The sequence below is a fragment of the Sesamum indicum genome, linkage group LG1 (assembly GCF_026168435.1).
Source record: "Sesamum indicum cultivar Baizhima isolate 11 linkage group LG1, ASM2616843v1, whole genome shotgun sequence".
Lineage (NCBI taxonomy): Eukaryota > Viridiplantae > Streptophyta > Magnoliopsida > Lamiales > Pedaliaceae > Sesamum > Sesamum indicum.
In genome coordinates this window covers 14,351,296-14,370,439 of record NC_142657.1, presented here as the reverse complement: position 1 = coordinate 14,370,439, position 19,144 = coordinate 14,351,296, and the positions used below count along the sequence as shown (strand labels likewise).

At 38.1% G+C, this 19,144-nt stretch overlaps 5 protein-coding genes across 8 annotated transcripts; 2 read left to right on the top strand and 3 right to left on the bottom strand.

The window, feature by feature from the left end:
* Positions 1–226: 226 nt before the first annotated feature.
* Positions 227–1,632, top strand: LOC105161219 (putative carboxylesterase 6). Its single transcript, XM_011078839.3, has one exon. The coding sequence runs from the start codon at positions 481–483 to the stop codon at positions 1,513–1,515; it is 1,035 nt and encodes a 344-aa protein (XP_011077141.1). The 5' UTR covers positions 227–480; the 3' UTR covers positions 1,516–1,632.
* Positions 1,633–2,219: 587 nt separating this feature from the next.
* On the bottom strand, positions 2,220–8,998 carry PP2AA2 (protein phosphatase 2A subunit A2). Of its 2 annotated transcripts, none has more exons than XM_011078831.3 (13): positions 8,837–8,998; positions 7,720–8,156; positions 6,816–7,062; positions 6,354–6,466; positions 5,881–5,960; positions 5,368–5,509; positions 5,180–5,260; positions 4,075–4,179; positions 3,787–3,969; positions 3,331–3,423; positions 2,885–3,024; positions 2,731–2,797; positions 2,220–2,622 (listed from the first exon to the last, which is right to left on the bottom strand). In XM_011078831.3, the coding sequence occupies exons 2-13, from the start codon at positions 8,110–8,112 to the stop codon at positions 2,503–2,505; spliced, it is 1,764 nt and encodes a 587-aa protein (XP_011077133.1). In that variant the 5' UTR covers positions 8,113–8,156; positions 8,837–8,998; the 3' UTR covers positions 2,220–2,502. The 2 variants fall into 2 exon arrangements, with proteins under 2 accessions (XP_011077133.1, XP_020549747.1); XM_020694088.2 differs by having other exon boundaries at positions 2,531–2,661.
* Positions 8,999–9,529: 531 nt separating this feature from the next.
* On the bottom strand, positions 9,530–12,500 carry LOC105162149 (aluminum-activated malate transporter 4). 2 transcript variants are annotated; one of them, XM_011080118.3, is made up of 6 exons: positions 11,508–12,500; positions 11,282–11,419; positions 10,928–11,197; positions 10,711–10,844; positions 10,481–10,627; positions 9,530–10,371 (listed from the first exon to the last, which is right to left on the bottom strand). In XM_011080118.3, exons 1-6 carry the CDS (start codon positions 11,809–11,811, stop codon positions 9,712–9,714), a joined length of 1,653 nt encoding a protein of 550 aa, XP_011078420.1. In that variant the 5' UTR covers positions 11,812–12,500; the 3' UTR covers positions 9,530–9,711. The 2 variants fall into 2 exon arrangements, with proteins under 2 accessions (XP_011078420.1, XP_020552259.1); XM_020696600.2 differs by having other exon boundaries at positions 10,928–11,419.
* Positions 12,501–12,696: 196 nt separating this feature from the next.
* Positions 12,697–16,388, bottom strand: LOC105161200 (aluminum-activated malate transporter 4). The gene is made up of 6 exons (XM_088878165.1): positions 15,796–16,388; positions 15,505–15,642; positions 15,094–15,363; positions 14,874–15,010; positions 14,632–14,778; positions 12,697–14,517 (listed from the first exon to the last, which is right to left on the bottom strand). Exons 1-6 carry the CDS (start codon positions 16,136–16,138, stop codon positions 13,858–13,860), a joined length of 1,695 nt encoding a protein of 564 aa, XP_088734291.1. The 5' UTR covers positions 16,139–16,388; the 3' UTR covers positions 12,697–13,857.
* Positions 16,389–18,110: 1,722 nt separating this feature from the next.
* On the top strand, positions 18,111–19,123 carry PSRP3/1 (Ribosomal protein PSRP-3/Ycf65). Of its 2 annotated transcripts, none has more exons than XM_088886292.1 (2): positions 18,111–18,466; positions 18,675–19,123. In XM_088886292.1, the coding sequence occupies exons 1-2, from the start codon at positions 18,206–18,208 to the stop codon at positions 18,963–18,965; spliced, it is 552 nt and encodes a 183-aa protein (XP_088742418.1). In that variant the 5' UTR covers positions 18,111–18,205; the 3' UTR covers positions 18,966–19,123. The 2 variants fall into 2 exon arrangements, with proteins under 2 accessions (XP_088742418.1, XP_020550944.1); XM_020695285.2 differs by having other exon boundaries at positions 18,114–18,466; positions 18,684–19,123.
* Positions 19,124–19,144: the final 21 nt, after the last annotated feature.

Here is a 19,144-nt window from a genome sequence, read left to right as displayed (position 1 = left end):
CAGTTCATCATAAAAAATAGATGAATACCTAATGGAGACTAACGGAACGGGTTAATTATTAGACAATCGTTCAAAGTAGGAGGTATTGGTAATTTTTTAAACAATAAAAAGTATTTATAATTATGTCAAATTTCAAGAGAGATGATTGTATTTACCCTATTATAACTAATTGGAGTAATCAAAACATCAATAATCAATGTATGATGCTAATCAAATTTACAATCTTACCGTCATGAAATTAATTTCATGGGCTGAAACGAAGACCATTTTTCACAATAATTAGATAATAATTTAATAGACTCCAAATGAAGACGCGTGTCAGTATCCCTTGCCCTAGTTGCCCACTTCCAATCTTACCTTTTCCCGGTTTCACTTCCTATATAAATACCATCAATCACCCTCAATTTTGTCTCAAGAAACAATCTCAACTTTGCAACTCTTTTTCTTCATATCTCCATTTCCGTTCTGATCAAGAGAATCATGGGTGCTACCACACTGGATTCAACTCTCAGCCTTCAAATCAACGGCCAAGATCAATCCCAGCAGCAGCAGCTGCAGCAGCGACGATCAGTTCATGTAGTTGAGGAAATTGATGGCCTTATTAGGGTCTACATAGATGGCCACGTGGAACGACCCCAGATCGTGCCATATGTCACGTGTTCATTGGCCCCCGAGCTTCAGGTCACGTGCAGAGACATGATCATAGACAAATACACCAACATTTGGGCACGTTTCTATGTCCCAAATGCCTCCCTAGGCAACAAGAAGCTCCCTTTGCTTGTCTACTTCCATGGAGGTGGATTTTGTGTTGGCTCCCCTTCTTGGAGTTGCTACCATGATTTCCTAGCAAACTTAGCCTCAAAAATCAAGTGTTTGATCGTGTCGGTGAGTTACAGGCTGGCGCCGGAAAACCCTCTTCCGGCAGCCTACGACGACGGTGTCAAGACTCTAGTTTGGCTGAAGCAGCAAGCATTTGCTGCTGGTAATCATGATCACAAATGGTGGATCAATAAATGCGACTTTTCGAGGATCTTTTTAGCCGGCGATAGTGCCGGTGCTAATATAGCCTATAATGTGGCCTTAAGAGTAAGGCCATTAATGGACATCATCAAGGGACTCATCCTAATACAACCCTTTTTTGGAGGGGAGTCAAGGACTCATTCGGAGAAGTGCATGGTGCAGCCGCCAGGCTCCGCCCTCACGCTGGCAGCATCGGACACATATTGGCGGCTGGCGTTGCCTGCAGGGGCCAACCGGGACCATCCATGGTGCAATCCTGTGGTCAAAGGGGCAACGGAAGTGCCGATTATGGTGTGTGTAGCGGAGATGGATATATTGAAAGATAGGAATATGGAGTTTTGTGGTGTTTTGGGAAGGGAAGGTAGGAAAGTAGAGCAAGTGGTGTGTAAAGGTGTTGGGCATGCATTTCAGATTCTGAACAAGTCTCCTCTGTCCCAAACGCGGCTTCATGAGTTGATTTGTCATATCAACAACTTTGTTAGTAGATATAACTGAGGGTCGGTCGAGGGGGATTCTCGTATATGTTTGCGTTAAAGGATTTCATTTTGTGATTTTCTAAATTTGTTTTGTTGTAATTAGTAGGTTAAATATACAAAATGGAAATTAAGATGATATATACACAATATATATATATATATATATATTATTAGGTATTGAAATTGAAGCCATGAATTGGGAGAAGGGGTGGTGCCAATTTAATTAAATACTGTTTGAACACTAGCTCTTTGTCTATATGTGCTCAAATATTGCAAACGGGAGACAAGGATGATAACTGGTGGAAAAAAGTGTGTAAACTTTTATTATTTGTCGTACGCTTGATAGCATACAATATGGAAACCTAAAGCTAAAGTTTGAAATGTTTGATTCGGAAGAAGATTTAGGTAGTTTGATATTAAAGTATTTGAGAAAAGGCATCAACATACGACAAATATTTCAATTAAATTGGTCAACAAATAGATGATGATGATGATGGCCTTAAATTGGCATAATGAGATGTTGAATTTAGAGGTCGGATAAGCAATTGATGTCAGATGGTTTTGTCACGTTTAGAGGAGACACAAACAAACTACGAATTATGAATGTGGAGTGGAGGAGGGATTTCATTGTTTATGTTTTGGCCCTTAAGAGAGATTTGCTAGCCTCCACATTCCTTTAGTTCAAGAACAGAAGCTATTCACATTCTCAAGCAAAATAAACAATTTCAAGAACCGAATAGACACCCTAAAATTATCATTTCAAACTTTGACAGCGTTAGATTTTAGCCATACATATGTCAGTATACTACCCTTTAAACACTAGTAACAGCCAGCAAGCCAAAGGGACGCAAAAAAGGGACGGATAAAAGTGAAGATACAAATAGTGGCGTGAAATGTAAGATTTAGATCCTTCAAACAAATCAAGGACTACTATCCAGGACCACTATAATGAAAAGGACATATGAATAGCAGCAGCGGCCATGGGAATTAAACAGCATCAACTTGTCTAGCTCGACATCATCACATTGTCGATCGACTGAAGTGCTTGGTTCGCAAAGAAACGGACATCTACATCAGGGTCCTCAGAAAGCTCCACCAAACTGGGGCGTATTGTTTTCTCCACCACCTACAGAGCAACAAGATGTTTCCAAGAGCTAGATATAGACTGTAAACAGAACAGAAATAAGACATCATAGTAGATTATATGTGCAAAGAACAAGTAATGTTTACTCACGGATTGATCAACAATGGGGATCATGGACTGCAACACCTTAGCCACGTTAAACTTGATGTTGGGTACCCTGCAAAACAATTTAATTCCGCTATTTAGCAGCGAAAATACCGTTGAGTAAATGCAGCCAACAGATGAATGTGGAAGGGAAAACTACCTATCCTTTGATGCAGTAACGATCACAGGCAACAACTTAGAACATGTAATCTCAGAACCCATGACAGGAGCAAGTAATGAAATTGCCTGAAGAACGGTCATCCGATACAAATAATGCGGATTGGTTACCATATCCAAAACCTGCATGGAAAATGATGCAACGCTTGAACATTCAGACTTGTTAACAAGAGAATATTACTAGTCCATAGGTTTGAGGAGAATGAGAGCCAAAGCGTCCATCTAACAGATGGATTTGCACTCTGTCATATTCTATGGAAGGCGTTCCAGCATATGCTTAACGAAAAAACTCAATCTACTATTGGAAACACCTTTTTAACTCCAAGAAGATTTATCAATTTTGAGAGCAGAAGATTTATATAACAGGAAGTCATTTGCCAATATAAGCACAACCATAAAAGGGAGCACTTCAGTCAGTCATCCACAAACCTGGGGAACTATATGCTGCATTGCCCACTCTGGACCGAACTCCTCAGCCAGACGCTTCAAATTATTAGCTGCAGCATCCCGGATAGAGTAAACCTGCACAAATCCCAAAAGTTCACAATGTTTTTCCCAGTTGTAGCGCATCAGCAATAACAAGGCGTAAAGATGGAAAAGAAAGAATATATTTTCTTTGGATATCTTCATTCACAATAGAACTTTATTGGCAAGAGAATTACAAAATCAATTGGCTGATGGTTGAGAGAGAAACCGAGAACAGATTTTTCTTGAATGTCCCACTAAAGATATCAAGTTAGATCCTGAAAGTTCAAAACTGACAGCCTTCACTACATCATTGCCTTTTACACTTTCTCCAATTAATAGCAGCAAAAATGAGAAAAAGAACTGTAGACGGGAAGATGATTCATGCTCCAAAAAATAAAATTAAAGAGAAGCACCAACCTTGTCCTGCAGCCACTGCATGCAAAGAGCACCCAGCTTATCATCAAAAAATCCGACACCCAACTGACTAGCCAATAAAGGTATATATTCTATGATGGCAAGCCGAACCCTCCAATGCCTATCCTCTGCAAGCTCAACAATAGCTGGTAATAGAGACTGTGAGAGTAAATCAATTCCAATAACCTGCATCGGCATGCAGAAGAAGAATACTAAATCAGTGGGAGGTGAACAAAGTGATACTGGTAGACATAGTGATTGAGTGGAGAAATTGAATGGGGCATCAGGGACCTGATTGACTTGATCTAGCTTGCTAATAATATTGAGGCGAACATCAGGAAACTCATCTTTCAAAAGGGAGAGAAATATAGGAAGAAGTTGTTCAATTGTTGCATCCTGCATCAACAGGAAAATCCCATGTTAAAACTCAAGCACAACCATGCATGAAAGTAAGCAGAACTTTATAAACTTATTATCTAAAGAGAAAATCGAGGTAACAACAATGTAAAAGAAATCCATTCAGGTAGATCAGAATCCCAAATTGAAAAAGAACCACACATCAATTGAACTAGTATACCACACAAATACCAATTGATGATTATACGATGAATTGAAGGTCACTTCATCTGCATGTCTAACAAATTTTCAGATAACTTAGACGACAGTTTTCAGCACACACACAGCTATTCGTTCGCTTAGCAGTTCAAGGAACCACATCACAATCGAATTAGTAACCACTACCCCAGGTCCACATCCAGCCTTTATCTAAGAATAGATTAGGCGACAACTGTAATTTTGGTCAAGTAAATGATATATGGAAGATAAATTTCTCTATATCCTGGAAAAGACAATTGAGATGCACGATCATGACAAGGAAAGCAGAAAACAGAAATACAATACTTGACCAATCTAGATACAAAGCTTTACAACTGTGACCAATGGCAGCTTAGTGGAAGACTGTCAAGAATCATATGTATAACAAGTAAACTAACTGTTGAAAGATAGATCAAGATACAATAGCTATAGTAGTTTTCACAAAGTTGAGATGAAAGTGATTGGCAAAAAAACATGTAATTCCAACAATAGGCTATATAGCACAAGCAGATACTTTTACCACACAAGATAATAATGCTTCTGGCAGTATTTTATGGAGTTATAAGCAGCCTACTTTATCAAGTATGAAGCAAGAGGAGACTTATTAAGTCTCATCAATACATACAAAGAGTTTTGATATTATTAAAACATTAGCATAGTGTTGACTGAAGTGAATAATACTTCACATATGATGTAGAGAAGCAGAACAAACATTCTCCCATCCACACTTTTGCACACATGAAAGAAATCTTTAGCATCACAAAAGTAGCTTGTCCAACTTAAAGTTGCAAATTTTGTTTACCTTTCCTAACACAGGAGCCATTCCCATAATGACAGATGCCAAAGCTGACCTTACATGCTGTGAAGAATCAGATGATAATTCCTGCAAGCAATCACCTCTCAGTATAAGATAACTATGAAAAATAATAAGGGCAATATATTCATTCACTAACAGACAAATCCAACTAGATTTCGCTCCATCCAGGATACCTTTACACAGGGAAGAATATGCTGAATAGCAAGTTCCGGATTGAGGATCCGACAAAATTTTGTAACTTTTCCAGCAGCTGCAATTCGCACTTCTGCTTCATTATCTCGGAGTAGGCGCACATAAGCAGGAACCAAATCCGTCCTTGAAACATATAGTGACAACATATCATATATTGCATATGTCAAAAGTTAACTACACTAGTAGGAAGACAGGTAACAGCAGCATATCATACATTAATTGCACCCTAGGCATACGCAAGTAGATATGAACAATTGACTATATCCAATCAAGTTCATTATCTGGCATTTCCTTATGTCCACACATCCAGACAGCATCATATCTACAGTCCACAAAAATGCTACTGTTTTCAGGATTATTACCAAGACAAAGAAATGAAAAACATGCTGAGTATTTCCTAATAGTTTTGCCATTACCAGATATTTATAGGCGTGTGTAAGATAACATATATAAGATGCAGTAACACCAAATTCTAGAAGCATATAAACAGCTACCTAGTAGGTTCAGGTCCCACAGCCTCACAAAGCTCATACAACTGATTGGCAACCATGTAGCGAACACGCCAAGATTTATCCTGATACAATTATAAAGTCAAATTAACAAGGAGAAAAAGAAAGAAATAACCAAAGCAAGAAGCAGCAACATCAATTTGCGAAGAAGAAATAACTGTTTCCAGTTCATCACACATCTTTATATATGGCAATATTTTGCACTCAGAAATAACAAAGATCTGGTAGACATTAACTGTTCACCCACAATCAATAAGCTCCATAGAGTAAAGCATACGGATACAAGGAAAGATGATTACAAACTGTTCCAAACACACAGGTCAAAGTAAATCATAAACATCATCAAGAATAACTCTCCAAATAAATAACAAGAAAAAACTCAGGTACAGCAACAATGATAGATTAAAAAGTAACAACTACAATGATAATTAGAATGCACAACGTAGTGTGAAGTGTACCTGTGAGAAGTTGACAATTACAGGGAGAATATGGGCAACACAATCTTGAGGCTCCAACAACTTGCCAAGAGCAGCACAGCCCTCAACTGCTAGTAAGCGAACAGAATCTTGATCTGAAAAGGAAGCATTTAAAAAGTTTTAGTCCACCAATGGCATTTAGAAAGTTAACTAACCAAGTAACTTCCATCCTGTTACTAAAACATATTCAACATATTCCATCAACTGATATACAGGCCATTTCGTCCTCCCTCAGGGAGCAGAAGATAACCACTGTTTAAGATGCTTAATCTGGAAAAAATCATTTAACACTGTGGAGCTATAATAAGATTTCACAGAACTGTCCAAGTAACTAAATCTCGCAGCTCATCTTGCAACAAATTTTAGAAAATTAAAAAAGATTAACTGAACCATGTTAACTTCTGATATCTATCAACCAGTACAAAGACCCAAAATTTGATATACCATCCTGGGTAAGATCCTCAAACATAGACATGATATCAGTCTTGAGATTAGCAGCTTCCACAGTGGCAGCAAATTTCCCCAAATTTGTCGCAGCAGCCCTTCTTACCATTGGCATATCATCTTGACACAATTGGCTGTATATTGACCTTAATTCTGTCTTTAACAGATCTGGGGCACTCGGGTAAGCAATATGAAATAATCCACAAGCTGAGACACGAGCCGTAAACCACTCACCAGCTGCCAACCTCTGTAATTTAGAATTGATCAAGTCCAATAAAAATCACACATAAATAACTAAAAATGAGATTTAGAAATGGCCAAGGCTGTGATAGTGAAAGAGCAATCATATGTATACTTAATTAAGAAAAAAACAACTAGACCTTCAAATGCTAAATACAATTACTAGCAAGAATGTTACTGAAAACCAGATAATAGAAGTCCTCTAAATGAACTGCTTGAAGTATTTATTTACGGTGATAACCCCAGGAAATCTATGATGCTATTTCAATGATTCCAATTTCACCACTAGCCACATATTGGCTCAAGAAAGGGGATAGTGGGAAAGAGAAAAGATCATGCATCATATATATATACAAAGCTCCAGAATCCAGAACCTTCCAACTATGCATCAGTCACCTCCAACAATGAAGATAACACTGCTTGAAGTAGCATCAAAGGCACTGCAAGTTCTCTCCCAAGTCATATGTAAAAGCAATTATTAACATATATCTACATTAAGATCTGATTCTAAAAGCTTCCCAATGAATTGTCTAGTATTTAAGTGTCCTTTGGAATCTTGTACTTAAACAACATACACAATTTATGTGGGCACACATGAAAGGGAACTATGGGGGAGAAAAGATTGTCACAGAGCTTTGAAGCCCAGGGTAATCTAATATCTGACCTTCACAAGAGGAATAACCGAATCAACCAAATCACTCTCCCTCATCTGTGATCCAATTCTGCACAATGACTCCACCGCTTTGTCCCTCACACAGGTCTCTTCCACAGTACATAGTGTTTCCAGAGGAGGGAGCAAGACATGAGCATGCTCCACTCCTCCAACATATGGAATAAAAACACCCAATTCTTCAGCCATAGCAAGGAGCACCTCATCATCGTCATCATTGTTCTCACTCAAAAATGGAATCAACTCCTTCCGAGTCCTCTCTTCCCCAAGTGCACGCGCAATGGTGGATAGTCTACGTATAGAGTTCAAACGCAGTTGAATGTCATCATTCTTTAATTCATCTATTAGTACCGCTATCGGATACAGTGGCTCATCCACCATCGACATTGTGCCACCAAAGTAACTTTTAAGCTACAAGCTTCACTAAAACACTTCAAGAAAATAAAAGCCATCAGCTTATCTGAAGTCATAGGGTAAAAGCATACAAGAGTATTAGACAAGGGAAAACAGAGAAAAATGAATCTGATCCACTAAACCATAAGAAAATACGAAAATCCTACTTAAAAATAGAGAATTACTCTGTTACAAATCCAAAACCATAGGAATTAAATTGCCCAAAAACTTGATTTCTGGATAAAGCTATATAGTTTAATTCGAAGGAATTGGAGAAAACTAAGATCAAGAATTGCATTTTCGAATCCTTAAAGTTCCTACAAAATAAAGCCTATCCGACTAAAACTTAAAGACGAGATTCCATAATAAAGAAGCTGTAACCACGTATTCCAGAAAAAAGCGAAATTGAGGTCATTATTCCGAAGAACCGTTGCAATCTTCTCTGAGAAATCTTACAAATACCCAATTTTATTTCCAGCTCAGAAATGGGAAACGGAGTTATGTTCTGATAAAATCCAAGCATGACCCACAAGTTTAATCCGAAAAAAACAAAAAAAAAAACTTATTTCGTCAATTTCTCAAGCTACAATAAACATCCAGTGGTACAATCTAAGATCTGGGCCACAGCCAAGAATTTGAATACCCGAAAGAAATAAAACAAACAAAGGAAGAACACAGCAGCATAGAAGCATACGATTAAAGTGTACTAAAAACCTACCGAGAGAAATAGAATAGAGCTACCGGAGGCAATGAGTTTCGCCGGCTTCCCCTCAGATTCGAAGGCTTTCTTTTAGAGAGAACACACACACACACACAGAGAGAGAGAGAGAGAGAGAGAGAGATTTATGCATAGAGTTTTTGGACCGGTGTTCTTTCATGCACTGTAATGCGACATCTCCCCATACGCTGCTTGAAGTCGTCAACGGGTTGGAGCGATTTCCTCTTTTTGGCTTTTTGTGACTACTTTTAATTCTCACTAATAAATGCGAAAAGATAGCACTTTTAAACAAATATTGAGGAGTTAGTACTTATTAGTTGAAGTCCTATTAATTTTGGACAAAAGATTCAAAACCACAAACGCAAAAGAGTTACGGCCTCCTCCCTAACATTTCATACAATTTCAATTAAAACTTTATATATACCCTTAATAATAATAATATATGTTCAACAATTCAACCATTACATATTTTTAATTTTTCTATAATAATATCCATCTAACATCATATTTTATACAATAACATCGTCCAACATAATATTATTTTTAATTTTTTTGCTATCAAATTCCAGGAAACTTGATGTTATTTATAAAATAATAATAATAATAATAATAACTCCAGTACATTTTTTTTTTTTTTGGATAACTTTTTCGATACAATTATTAAAAAAATGTGAAAATGCATCAACATGGCTCTGCACAACTGAAACAACCTAGTCATGCATGCATGTCATAGATTAGCAGATCTATATATGATGAACTCTGTCAATCCAATTCAAGCAATCATTCCCAAACAACTACATAAACTGAATCTTCAAGATGAAGTTTCAACCACATATCCTTGTACGACATTTTTTATTTAAACTTCTTTACAAGAATTAGCTCTTCAAACTGAAGCACCTCAAGAATCTTGTCCAAAAACTGGCACTCGTTGTTAAAACAATGATATTGGGATCTTTGAACTCTGCCTCTTCACTTAACTCTTCAAAGCAGTCCACTACATTCTGAAGCCTCGCCACAAATTCAATCAGAAGAGAAGCAAACGTGGCCAGAGATAGAGCGCTCGCACTTTGATAAGTTTTGACTTCGTCTTCTTTGATCAAACCATTGCCTTCAAACGAAATCCAGGAAGGCCATGGAACATGCTTTCTTAGCTTTTGCTTCGGCAAATCTTTGTTTGGCAAGCATGGAGTCGATATCAGAGGTGACTTGACATATATTGCTGTTTCACTCAGAGACTTGAAGCCCAACTGCAACGTTTCGTACTCCCTCTCACTTGGAAGATCGCCAAGATCTTCTAGCACCTTTCTGTGGTTTCCAATCTCCCAGCTCTCAGAATTGACTAAAAGAAACGACCTTTGGTCGATTTTCTTCTGCAATTGTTCGCCTGCCTCGTGCACCTCCTTCAGTATGTTGTCGTCTGTCCCAATTTTTTCCATCTTCTCTATTTTGTTCCCAAGTTCGCGCAGAACTTTGGCTCCCTCTGCACTTACCCTTTGAAGATGGCTACGAAACACCTGCCTCTTCTCTGGTGGTGCCTGCAGATTTCATGTTTTGAGAATCGAATTGGCAAATCAAGAATCGCACAAGTGAACATAGAAATTGGTAGAAACTTCCATTTAATGAAGCATGCATGTTTGTGTCCACCTGAATTTCTGACAAAATGCATCCATGGAGTGCCATGACAGTGTAGGCACAATGCCTGACTGCACCGCTTACTTTCACATAAGTTCTCCAGGGATGACCAAGTGTTCTGTAACGACCATGAGGCGGTTCCCATACGGCAAAGCCTAACTGCTCAAAATATTTGGGTACTAAAGTCAGCATGGGATTATTTCTTGCAAGCATGGAAGTATGCAGAAAGACAAGAACTGTACCAAGCTTTGCTCTCGGCTTGCAGATTCTATGACTGTTTTATAGCCAAGGCAAAGCTGATCTCCAGATGCTTGAGACATAAATCTAGTCGGGATTCTATTGTAATCAACATATTTCAGGTATCCATCAACGCAACCTAATAAACTTTTAAAGAGTCAATAACTGCTAAAACTTGTGGAGAAAATATATGTATCTATCGTGAATTTGCATGGATCAAACCTTCTAAAGAAGCTGCAAGCTCCTTAAAGTTATTCACGACGAGACGGTGGAGATCATCTCCAGCCCAAATCGGGTAAATGCAAATGTTGATGATGAAGCAGATACAAGCACCAACAGCAATTAGCACCAGTCTACTAAGAATCGCCACTGTGTATTCCCTAGTTCTGTTCCCAGCCACCATAAGGATACAAAACGTGAGTACAAAAACACGGTATCCATATTCATAAGGTGCCATCGTAGGATAAAGTTTCAGGTATGATGCAAAAGATCCTGCAAACAAAAAGAAAGTATAATCAAGCAGGGAAAGCAAGCTGAGGATACAATAAATGGTTTTTGGAGGTGCTATGGACAAACCGGTAATAAAAAAACTTATAACAATTACGACTTTTTCCCATTCTCCGGCCAAGAGTGATAGCTCAGCAAAGAGAAACGCAAGCATTCCAGCACAAAATGTCCCTAGCCCACGATTGAATCCTTTGATAAAAGTTGCTCCTGCAGAAGAAAAGTAATGGAGACTGTGCAGATACAGTAAAGTAAAATGAACAAGGAAGATGTTACAAGAATAGTGTGTTTCTACTACCTATACTAAATTCGAACATTACAATGACAGTGAGGATGGCCCAAATAGAAAACTGGGAGACATCAGCGGGCTTTTTCCAAAATATGAACAATGACACGAGGGCCAATGCGAAGCCCATCTTGATGGCGTATATGACTTTTCTGGGATCGTTTCGTCCCATCTCCAATGCTTTCTTGGAAAAATTGCAAGAATCTAACCATAGCTGCAGAACTCTGTCGTGCATCAGTTTAAAACAACTGCAAGTGATCGTATCATCTTCATTCCTTTCCACGCTACCAAATGGAAGCAATCTTTCTTTGCTCATGTTTGGAAATAGTTCTCAAATGAATAGTTTTCTCAGAACTTAATATAACCAGCTGAATTCAGAACCCCAGATATATAGAGGAGAAGGAAAATATAATAGGAAAAGATAAGGACAGAACATCGAAATAGACTTTGTCACAGAAAGATGGAAATAATATAAAAGAAGTCAATCTATGGGGCACTGACAAATCCGTGTAAGCCAAAGAATCAAATGTGGTGCTGTATCATCAAGAAGATTTTGTACTATAATTAATTAATGTAATTCCTCAGGAAAAAGTAGTTGAGGCAAAAACGAAGTAAAACAGCTGACGATAGATTTGGTTAATGTTGCCTTACATATTGAACTCCAAACTTCCATCCATGTCCAAAGCAAAGACCATATGCCGAAAACTTTTAAGCAATGCTGTGTACAAAAACTTTACTTCCGGCCATAATTTGTACAATTTTTGAATCCCACTTGACTGTGATCCTTTTGTCTTTTCAAAATCTTCTTTTATGTGTTTCCTCTGTTGGCGCAACAAAAGCATTTTAAGGTAGACTTTATAATTCAAAAATCATAGATATTGCCACAATGCATGCAAAATAAAGAGTTGAGAATCAATACCGTGTTTTGGGAAAATTTGGATGAAAATTAGCAAATGGTGGTAGTCAGGCGAAATAATCCTGACCAGAAGTAAGAATTTGATTGGTCTGAACTCTAGATCATGACTGAGTAATTCCTTTTCCTAATATTTCACTTTCACGATTCTGAATAGTCCCATTCATTAACTCGTCTTTCGTAACAGCTGAATTAGAAGCCTTCACGATTGCATTGGCTTATCTAATATAAAAATCAGGCAAAATGAATAGTTCAGCCATGGCTTTTCATGTCCAGAAACAAGAATCCTCACATGAATACCTTTTCTACTGGCTTTTCATATTTGTGAAACACACAGTACAAGAATTTCAGCGGCAGAAAAGGGGTGACAAGATCTTCATCCCTTTAGTAGGTGCCTTCGATGACTTCCACAGGGCAACAACACGTTAAATTTATCCCCTACAGGGAATGTAGAGCTATGCTGAAAGCAAAGAGTCCTTTTGACAGAATATAGCTCTGAAAGCTGAAGCATACACGTTCAGGGATGAGACAGCCCTGTGCCTGAACCAGTCAAATAGAGTTGATCTTTAAATTGGACCAGACATGAACATAAATTTAACTTATTATTGCCTTAGCTCAGCTATATATTGCCAAGCTCATCTAGTCAATGAGAATGAATATTTGATATGTATCGATCAAGTTTTGCGAGCCGCATGCTTCATCAAGTGGCAAATAGCCCAGCTGAGATCATGACTTTGTTCACGTTCATCTGTCCGTGCAAGACGCTAAAGTGTTTTCAAGTATCAGTACAGCTATTACATTGTTGGAAATTTATCCCTGCAGCCACAAAAAAATATAATTATTACAGCAGAATATAAACCAATATAACAACAGATTAACAGGAACAGGCTCAACCACAAAGGCCGGCAACCCAACAACCGGTTCCTCAAATCCACCAAAGGTATGACAGGCACCTAAGCTAACCCATGCCACCAAGGCACACAAGCGACTACCAAGGCACCATTAAACCATGCAGATTTACCTATTTCTTTTATTTTTCCTTGTTTCTCCGTTCCTTTTTCTTCCAAAAGGTTATAAATAAATATGGAGAAGTCATTAATGATGGCGGAAAAAAATGAGAAAGAAGGAAGAATATGAGGAGGGTGAATAAATTGGAAATGAATAAGAAGGCGAAGGATTTCAGTCCCCTAAAAATGAAAACCGGATCAGATTATGAGTGGATCGGGTCAGGCCTTTCAGGTGATGAGTTGGGGCCTACTGAATTTGTCGTGGGCCAATTTTCCAACATATGTGAAAAGGGATTGGTAGTTCCAAAGCCATGAGTTTTACAATTTCTATCATGGAATATGTATTCATGTGTATCATCATCTTCCAATCAGGAGTTGGTCTGAGATACTGAAAACATTAAATGTAATGATTTCAACAACTATAAGCAGATTTCCTTAATTGTCACTTCTTGAACACAAAGCACCTTAGCTGCCTAAACCATGACCCCGCATCCTTCGTTCCAGCTGATTGGCTTGTGATCACTTCTTTGAACTTCGCCTTTTCACTTAGTTCTTCAAAGGCATCAACAAGATTCTGAAGTCTTGCGACAAATTCAATTAGAAGGGATGCAAAAGTGGCCAAAGACAAAGAGCTTGCGCTTTCATATGTTCTCGCCTCATCCTCTTTGATTATCGATTCTCCATCAAGCGAAAAACACGAAGGCCATGCTGTTTGCCTCCTTAAAGTAGGCTTTGCAAATTCTTTAGTTGGCCAATTTGTTGTCACTATTGGCATTGATCTCATGTCTAGTATTGTTTCACTCAGTGACCTGAAGCCAAAATCCAATCCTATACTTTCATTTTCATGGGGAAGGCCAAGATCTGGTAACTCCTGAGAGCGCTTACCTATTTCCCAACTCTCGGATTTCACTAGAAGATATGACTTCTTGTCTATCTTCTTCTGCAACTGCTCGGCTGCCTCATGTACTTGTTCAAGTATATCATCCTTGTCTAACTTCTCCATCTTCTCAATTTTGCTCTCCAGTAGGCGCAATACTTTAGCACCCTCTTCCCCGACCCTCTGGAGTTCACTGGCAAAAACATGTCTCTTTTCTGGTGGCGCCTGTAGTTTCAGGTATAAATATCAACCACCAGCAAAGTTTACAAGCGAAACAGATAACCCTTTTCTCTCTCGATTACTAGAAGTAGATATAAACTTGTAGCACGGACAATTCACCTGAATTTCCGAGAGGAGGGAACCGTGAAGCGCCATGACCATGGATGCACAATGCCTTAGTGCACCACTTACTTTGACATAGTTTCTCCATGGATAATGTAGCATCTTATAGCGGCCGTGAGGCGGCTCCCAGAGGGCGAATCCTAGCTGGTCGATCACCAATATGTTAGATAGGAGTTTTTGTGCTGTGAGTTTCTTAATTTCTCAATGAGAAAATAAACCAGCACAGAGCAGAGACATACCAGTGTATTTTCTCGACCTGTGGATTCAAGGACTGATCTATAGCTACTATATAGTGGATCATCAGAGGGCTGGTAAGTTAATATTTTCGAGGGGATCCTCTCATATTCCACACACTGCAAATACCCCTTAATGCAGCCTGCAGATTCATACAATGCTATAATTTTAAATAGTTAAGTAGAATAAACAACAAACTAGATGAGACGAGTGACAGAATTCGACCTTCTAAAGAAGTTGCAAGGTCCTTGAAATTCTTGACCACCAATCGGTGCAAATCTTCACCAGCCCAAATAGGGTAAATAAATATGTTTATGATAAAACAGATAACGGCGCCTAGTGCAATAAGCATTAATCGTGTCAAAGCCACCTCAGTGTAATCGCTATTCCTGTTTCCAGCCATCATCAGGATACAATAAGTCAACACAAAAACACGGTATCCATACTCATATGGCTCCATGCCTGGATAAAGTTTCAAGTATGAAGCGATCGCAGCTGCAGAATAAGCAGAAATTAATGAAAACATTAGTCGGGTGTGAAAACAGAGTTCCAATGGAGCTCTCAGTCACAATCACAAACTAAGATGTTGGGCAACAATCTTGATGAAGATAAGTTCTGTAGTCAGTCACAACAAACCTATGAGGAAAATGCTTGTGACAATTACTATCTCTTCCCCTTTGCCAACCGACAAGGCTAATTTCCCAAAACCAAACGCAAGTACTCCAGCACAAAACGTCCCCAGGCCACGGTTGAATCCTTTTATAAAGGTTGCTCCTGCATAACAACCAATAACGTACGGCAAGAACTTTACCGGATAAAAACAGATGCAACAGCATTTTACATGTCAAAGGACAATTTAACACTGGAAAAAGCCCTAAAGAAAGCAAAGAATCCCTGACAAAATCTGATAATCAAGTATCGTATTACCTATACTGAATTCAAACATGACAATCACCGTCAGAATTGCCCATATCGAATACTGAGCTGCATCAGGAAAGGGCTCTTTCCAGAAAATGAGCAACGACACTATCGACAATGCTAACCCCATCTTGATGGCGTGCATGATCTTCCGAGGATCGTTCCTGCCCATCTCCAATGCTCTCCTGGAAAAATCTTTAAAATACTGAGTGAATTTATCGCATATAGCACTTGTCAAACACATGCATCGACCGGTCTCTTCATATTGGCTTTCCAAGCTTCCAAGATCCAGCAGTCTCTCTCTGCTCTTCCTCGAAAAACTACTACTTAAAGAACTGGCATTCTTCAGCATTGTTATACTTCTTTTTTGTACAACTGAACTCTGCAAGATGCAAGAATGGCGTACAGGTTATCTGAAGATTGTAATCTTAAAACCGGCCTCAGTTGAAACAAGAAAATTATTGAGAACAACTGTCCATGTGATTCATGTGGGAGATGGAGAAAGTCTACGGTAATCATATCAATATGATGGGGGCAATATTCAAATAGTGAGAGAACTAAACTGTGTGAATGTTGTAGTAGGGGGTATGCAGGAAGTTTCACTGGTCCACCCAAATTTTAATTCCGACTCAATTCAATTAAAATTTGAATTATTTATATGATAAGTTTAATATATTTTTTATATAAAAATAATTAATTATAAATATAATATATTTACTGTGTAATTAATGATAAAATATATTTCCCAATCCCAACTACGTAGACCAATACCATAATAATGCCTACCACATATACTGCATTGGCAACATATGATAGTTGGTCATAGGGATAGAAACAGGTGTGGGTTTGACGTTAACCCGTTCTCGGCCTATCCAGAATAGGGCCTACAAGAGCAGATCCCAGATTCCCATATCCCGAATCCGTCCAAATATTTCTTGTTTTTCTTTGGTTATATTTTTAAGCCATGTTTTTCACAATTGGTCCAGATCGATCGGTTTGATAAAAATCTGGCTATGTGTTTAGGTTGGTTCATAGAATTAAAATTGATGTGAATCGGTCAAGATTAATCATCCAATAATCAATCAAAAATTGATTTTGACTCCTTTTTTTTAAGAAAAAATAAATTAATAATGTAATGAAATACAAATTATTTTGGGCTTAATTTTTTTCATATTTATAGTTTAAACTTAACTTATGCTTTTTCAATATGGGAAAATGAACTTTTTATATTTATTGTTTAAAGTATGTAGGTTTGACTTATACTTTTTCCAAGTTTGGTTTAAGTTTTTCTATATTTATATAAAATATTTACATGTGGTTTTTATTTTTCTAATGTGGGACAAAGAGCTACTTCTAACGGCCAATAAGATTTTTCTTCTCTTCTTCTTCTTGATGTACTTCTCTCTCCTTTTCTCCAATCTTTTTTTTACTTTTTTCTTTAAAAAAAAAATTATGGAGGTGTCAAATGTCATACTTTATTTTTTATTTACTTCAATTAGAGGAAGCCCGTTATTAAATAAGTTGGCTGGTCGTTATTTATAAATATAGTCTAATTCCAATCAAACCCAGAAATGTGGTATTACATATAATAGGCAAAGATTAATTTTTGGTCATCTCTACAGTGCATTACTCTTACTTCTCTTATTTGCCCCTCACTTCACTTAAATTTACCCAACAACTATGATAGATTTTCTGATGACAGGTGAAAACAATCCAGCATTCTTCCAGGTTCTTCCATCACTGATATTTATTTTCCATTCTTATGGTGCTGGGGGAATTACAGCACAACGGAGAAGGATTAGGGGGAAAAAACGATGGCCATCACAATATACATCTTTGTAATTTCCTGTGAAAATAATCAATTTGGTTGTGGAAAATGTATGAGCAGAATGGTGGTGAGCAAGAGGCTCCGCTGTACGTAAATGGTTCCATGTGGGGAAAGAAAGACATGCAACAAATGGCTACATCTTTCACATATTTTAGGGTAAACAGCTCTATTCCATATATTATCATACATTTAAACATAAGTAAATACAAGATAACACAATCACAGATTATAACACATGCATGTAAACATAATATGAAACATTCTTATTCGGCTAATCCATATATCAATCATAACTCATAACCTAATCTATCCGAACTTAATCAATTTATGGTAAAGGAGCCATCACTGTAAAGAAGATCATTTTTATATTCGGCACGTAAGCCCAATTGTCAAACAAAGGCCCATTTTCTTGAGGCCCATGGAAGGCCCGTTGCTTTAATTCTGTTCTCGAATTATCAGTACCTTATCCATGGCGTCAATCACCATGACTTCCCTTCACATGTAGAAACTCTCTCTCTCTCTCTCTCTCTCTCTCTCTCTCTCTCTCTCTCTCTCTCTCTCGTGTGTGTGTGTGTGAGTGCAGACCAGAAAATGTTCTCCCTGTTAGTTCAACCAAGCATGAAGAGCACTTTGACAGACCGGCCTTGGTCTGTTTTCAAGAATCTGTCTTCTGCTCCATTCCCAGACTCATTTTCTGTGAAGCCAAATGCTTCCTCTTTGCACTCATTACCCATTCTTGACCTGAAATTTAAACCCCTTAGGAGAATTCAAAGGCTACCTACTGCTGCAGCTGCCACAGAATTGGCTCCAGAAGAAACGCCTGCTGAGATTTCAGACTCTCAACAACCTGAGGTTCAAATTCAATGCTCAAGAAGCTTCTTTATTTTCAGTTAGCAACATCCTTTTCAGCCCATCTCTGTATTCAGAAACATGGGCATTGCATTTTATATCATACTTGGAAAATATTATGAATTTCCAGAAAGTAAGAATTAAATGATAATTTCTCCTTGCTGATGAAGCGTGTGTTGGAGAGGTATTCACATACTAAGCGAGTTCTTAGGTTTTCCAGGTGGGGGGAGTGGAGGTGAAATCCGTCGTGAAACCGAGGCTAGTGTTGAAGTTCATTTGGATGGAAAAGAACATTGGTCTTGGGCTGGATCAAATCATACCAGGCCATGGAGCTGTGCCTCTGAGTCCTTACTTCTTTTGGCCAAGGAAAGATGCATGGGAAGAGCTCAAGGCTACTCTAGAGAGCAAACCCTGGATATCACAGAAGAAAATGATTATACTTCTTAACCAGGCCACTGATATTATCAATCTCTGGCAACAGAGCGGTGGCAATCTGTCCTAAACACGCTTCTAGTATCACCCATTTGTGACAATTTTCGGGTTCATGTTGTAATATTTGTCTTTGAGTTCTGAATTCAGCTACATTATTGATTTGTACGTTCTATTTTAACTACGGCCTATTGTTTTATAATGTGGAATTTGGACTTGTTTTCGTTTCTACCTTGGAACTAAGACACGAGC